This window comes from the organism of the source record quoted next (assembly GCF_019968985.1).
Source record: "MAG: Porospora cf. gigantea B chromosome Unknown PgB_NODE_1915_length_4523_cov_103.221, whole genome shotgun sequence".
In the NCBI taxonomy this organism is placed as follows: Eukaryota; Apicomplexa; class Conoidasida; order Eugregarinorida; family Porosporidae; genus Porospora; species Porospora cf. gigantea B.
Genome location: NW_027178762.1, coordinates 1 through 4,523, shown reverse-complemented (window position 1 = coordinate 4,523; position 4,523 = coordinate 1). Strand labels below are relative to the sequence as shown.

At 55.2% G+C, this 4,523-nt stretch overlaps 3 protein-coding genes across 5 annotated transcripts; 2 read left to right on the top strand and 1 right to left on the bottom strand.

The window, feature by feature from the left end:
- Positions 1-118: 118 nt before the first annotated feature.
- On the bottom strand, positions 119-373 carry KVP17_004608 (uncharacterized protein; the record flags this gene model as incomplete). Its single annotated transcript, XM_068522944.1, has 1 exon — positions 119-373. The coding sequence occupies one exon, from the start codon at positions 371-373 to the stop codon at positions 119-121; it is 255 nt and encodes an 84-aa protein (XP_068377427.1).
- A 575-nt stretch (positions 374-948) lies between these two features.
- On the top strand, positions 949-3,427 carry KVP17_004610 (uncharacterized protein; the record flags this gene model as incomplete). 3 transcript variants are annotated; one of them, XM_068522948.1, is made up of 2 exons in its annotated part: positions 949-2,277; positions 2,306-3,427. In XM_068522948.1, 2 exons carry the CDS (start codon positions 949-951, stop codon positions 3,425-3,427), a joined length of 2,451 nt encoding a protein of 816 aa, XP_068377431.1. The 3 variants fall into 3 exon arrangements, with proteins under 3 accessions (XP_068377431.1, XP_068377430.1, XP_068377429.1); XM_068522947.1 differs by lacking the exon at positions 2,306-3,427 and having other exon boundaries at positions 949-2,301; XM_068522946.1 differs by lacking the exon at positions 949-2,277 and having other exon boundaries at positions 2,360-3,427.
- A 109-nt stretch (positions 3,428-3,536) lies between these two features.
- Positions 3,537-4,471, top strand: KVP17_004609 (uncharacterized protein; the record flags this gene model as incomplete). The annotated part of the gene is made up of 2 exons (XM_068522945.1): positions 3,537-3,950; positions 3,977-4,471. The coding sequence occupies 2 exons, from the start codon at positions 3,537-3,539 to the stop codon at positions 4,469-4,471; spliced, it is 909 nt and encodes a 302-aa protein (XP_068377428.1).
- Positions 4,472-4,523: the final 52 nt, after the last annotated feature.

The following is a 4,523-nucleotide window of genomic DNA, read 5'->3' as shown; positions in this document are numbered from 1 at the left end:
CTGACAGCACTATCGAGAGCACCTCTGTTCCCACCACTGCTGGACCCATCACTGACGAGAGCGCCACTGATGACACGTCTACGGCCCCTGTGGATCCCGCTCCTCCTACTTCGGAAACTCATTTCTCAGCAAACTTCTTCAAATCTACAGCCACTCCCACTGGTGAGACGACGGAGAGCTCTGCTCCTACTGGACCCATCACTGATGGCACCTCTACACGTGATGTCGTCGCCACGAACTCTCGTGGGGGGTTGCTGAACTTAAGCAGAGGCGCCTCGGCGACTATCACCAGCGTGGTTGTCGTCACCTCCCTGACAGCCCTTACAACCCTTGTAGTTTGGCTGCGGTCAGCCAGCGTACACCTTCCTCCCATGAAAGCCCAACCCCTCCCGATGAACGCGCCCCAGACTTTCTGTCCCTTGTCTAGCGAAGTCCCAGTGTGACACTGCTAAGTCCATCCTCATGTGAACGCTGTGACCTTCGCCAACGTCATATGGAGCGTCACTAATTAGATGATGAGGCATTTGGCTACCATACAAGGGCAGTTATCCCTGCCATTGATTTGCGCGTTCTGACGAAATATTCGATTTTTGATGTCTGATCCGACTAACCCATCCAAGCTCCTTCTTAGTGTGAGCCTTTCGTTCTTATTTCACCATCACCCCTCCTCAGAACCTCTGCTCTGTGCGATTCGAATCTGTCTCTGGGCTGGACTCCGAGAAGCTTCGCAGCTCCGCAAAGGACCTTCTGCTAGAGGTAGTCATGTCCTCGAACTTCACATTGAAAGCGCCTGTACACGTCAGAGATAGTACAACTATTGAAACGATGGCTGGATTATTGCTGCCGACTCCAGGAAATCATGACTGGTCGGATTATGTCGGTATCCCAAATGGAAGGGACACCATTTCCTTCGTTTTGGCCGTCACGTGCAAAAGTGTTCCAATATTCATGGTAAAGATCACGATTACCAAAAGCACACTCATGGCGTCGTCGAACAGACTAGTCAAGTGGGCAAGTGAAGGCAAGCGGAAGGCCGTTCTGGCAACCCATGTCGTGTCACCGACTCCAGGACATCGTGACTGGTATGTCGGTTTTCACAAGATGTGGACTCAATCTAATGCCACTCTGAAGCTTAACCTTCGTATGGCTCTTTTTGATTTTACAGCCGGGCTTGCCGTCAGCAGCAAGGAGCCCTCAGATGAGACCACAGATACCGAAAGGAGAGCCGGCGGTGCAGTAGAGTCCGCGGCTGTGGAGAAGATCGCCGTGGAAGATTTGGGCTTCTTCGCAATGCAATCAACCTATGACCCCCGAACTATCGACGCGCCAGTCACCACCGACATGGGGGTGGAAATGAACGAGTGGAACAAGCAATGGCTTAACTCCGAGATTGATGTGGTGGCTATCGATCGCGGACCCACCAACGATATCGGTTGCTACGCGAGGAACGCCTGTGTGGCCTGGGGCGACTATCGCTACCAGGCTCCTGTGACTGGGCGCCGGTCACCCACAAGTATCGAGAAGCTGATGGGCTGCGCTATGGGGGAGTCAATCTGGTTTTCCATGCATCACGAGAACCTCGAGAGTGGGTCATTGCAGCCCGGCATGGGTCTCACTGCTAGGGACTTCCTGAAATACCGAGATCCCAAAAGGTCGAAGATCCGAAATCCGACACAGGCGCTGCGTGAATCACGAGTAAAGGGACAACGGTTGGGCAGACCTCAGTCGCGAGAGAAGCCCGCTGCGCCGAGACCAGATCTGCGACATGGGCGGGCGATGACAGGTCACGTCCGAGTGCCGACGACCCGCGTGTGCACGCCCAAGGTGTCACCTCTGGCCCCGCCCCCCCGACCTCATGTCGAAGCCAAAACCCCGCCCAAGCTCTCCATCAACTTGGCCAGGCCGTCTGCCAGGGCACACTCCGTGCACCCGACCACCAAGCCCAGCGCGAGACGAGTAAGATCTCAGGAGGTGCACCCGCCCACCACAGAGAAACCTGCCGCAATGAAACGATTTGGATCTCATGAGGTGAAGCCGCCACAGTCGCCCCAGCTACCCGCTGGGACCTTCCAGGCACTACCTGACCCTTCAATAGACCGAATGGCATTACTGAAGCTCGATCCCAGAGCTGAGGCCCAACTGAAGGCTCAGACATACCAGCTGCCTACGGACTACGTCAGCCCTGTGGTTAAACCAGCCACTAGCACATTCAAGGAGTTTCGTCAGCAGGCCTTGGCCGGTCACGCTAGACAAGTCACACGTAACATAGTAGGAGGGGTAAGATTCCGGGTACTGGGTTAGACAGAACCCTACGGCTGACGAATCGTGTCTGCAGTTGGAATGGATCGAAGGGATCAACATGGAGCAAGTCTTGGCTGGATCGTTCATCCCCAATCTGAACAAGCGCTGCACGGAGAACTCGATAGACCCCAAGATTCGAGCGTACAACGATGAATTCTCTAAGAATCGACTCGAGGAGTACAATATGGCCGCCATGTACAAGGCAGACATCGAGAGGGTAGAACGGCAGCTCGAAGCCTACCATGATGAAAACGTCCCTGAGGCCGCGCAGCCAGTGGGAGCGGGCATCACCGATAGCTGCGCCTTTTTTGAGCAGAACGTGACACTCTTCAACAAACGAGACCAGCTGGAGGCGGACCTCCGCAGAGCGAAGAAGAACCGCCAGCAGGAGAAGCAGAAGAAGTACCAAGCCTACTTCGAGCAGTGGCGCAAAAACCCTGAGGCGTTCCCCAAGCTTGTTATGGTCTATGACCCGAAGGCACCTCCTCACCTGAGCGACTGCCCAAAGGACCAATTCGGCCGCCTTCACAACCCAGAGTCTGACGTTGAGTGGCCAGATGACAAGGACCTCAACCACTGCTTCGTGCCGCCACCCAAACAGCTGTGGGATGGGCGCATGCATGCGCTGGCCGCCAAGAAGGACGAAACGCACGCCAGAGACTTGAGGTTTGAGATCCTCCGAGCGGAGGGCACCACCAATCAAGACCTGCTGAGCATCTACCGAACTCTCTTGAAGCGGTGGAACGTATCTTTGTCGACGTTCCTTAAGATACCGCCCGAGATGGAGCCGACCCTGGCTGAGGCGGTACGCTTCCTCAAGGCGCGTTCGCGACAGAAGCTGCGAACGCTGAACCTCGAAACCGACGATCTGGAGTGCGTCGAGTCCTGCCGTAAGGCCTGCCGAAAGACTCGACGTTGCGTGCTACGGGACATGAAGGCGCTGTACTACCTGTTCGACGACTGCACGAAGTCATTCGAAAACCTATCACAGAAGTCCCTGCAAACCCTTCATCTACTACATCTCGACGCTAGACGCAGGGTTGCCGGCAGTGGCTCGTGGATGGAAGAAGCCAACCGTCTGGTGAACGACGCGGAGTATCCCATTAGGTACCGCGAATTGCTGTAGTCTTTGTATTTTTTGTTGATCTTTTTAACAGCATGGTACGTATTGTGAGTTGCTGTAGCATTCTCTACTTGTGTAGAAAACACGCCAGAACAAACTCCGAATTTCAACGATGCATCCAGGATTCGCTAGACCCGTCCCGTCCCACATACTGTCGCAGATCCCATGGCTGGGAGACGACGCCAGCGCTATCGACGCTATGACACCAGAGACTAGAGACGAAATGTACCGACAGATGGGTACCGCTGTTATGGATGAAAGGAAGCCGCGTAAGACGCAAGGACCCCCTGAATTGCTCTCGCCGAATCGGAGCTTGTACATCAACAATCTCAATGAGAAGGTGAAGCTTGACCAGCTGAATCTGGATCTTTGTGAACTTTTCGGAAGCTTTGGAGAAGTCATTAGCGTCACAGCGATGAACTCCTTTTGGCGCCGGGGCCAGGCTTTCGTGTTGATGGACTCTCTGGAGTCAGCGCTGAAAGCCCTAGAAGGCCTGCAGGGGTTCGAGTACCAGGGCAAGTGTATGGTGAGCGCAGATGTTACCACACACAGCGCGTAAACTACGCCCGAGAGAAGGCTCACGAGGAGACAGGTGCGGCCCCAAGTCGGCGTACGGGCCCCCTGAAGCCGCGGGGCGTCATAGCTCGCGAGGAGGCGCTACGAGAACGGCTGAGAAACATCCAAGAGTGCGCTGCCTCGGGTAAAACCGAGGAATTGAAGGCTGAAGAGGCCGCCCCGGCTGTATCGGTTGCCGATTTCTTCCACGATCGTTTAGGGGTCAACCAAAAGAAGAAGCTTCCAGAGAACGCGACTAACACTCTGCATATCGATAACGTACCTCCTGAGGTACCTGAGTCGAAGATCCGAATGCTCTTCCGCCAGTTTCCTGGGTTCGACGAAATCCAGTTCTCGATGGCCGAGGGCCAAGCCGAGGCAGTGTATGCCTCCAGTGCCGCCGCGGCGACGGCGTACAACGCACTGCGCAACTTCGAAGTGACGCGAGGTCACTGGCTGGGCGTGTCATTCAAACCTGCATGTTTGTCTTAAATCGCGTATATTTTATGGGTCACCTGGACGTGGACGCTCAGGAGGTGGGGTG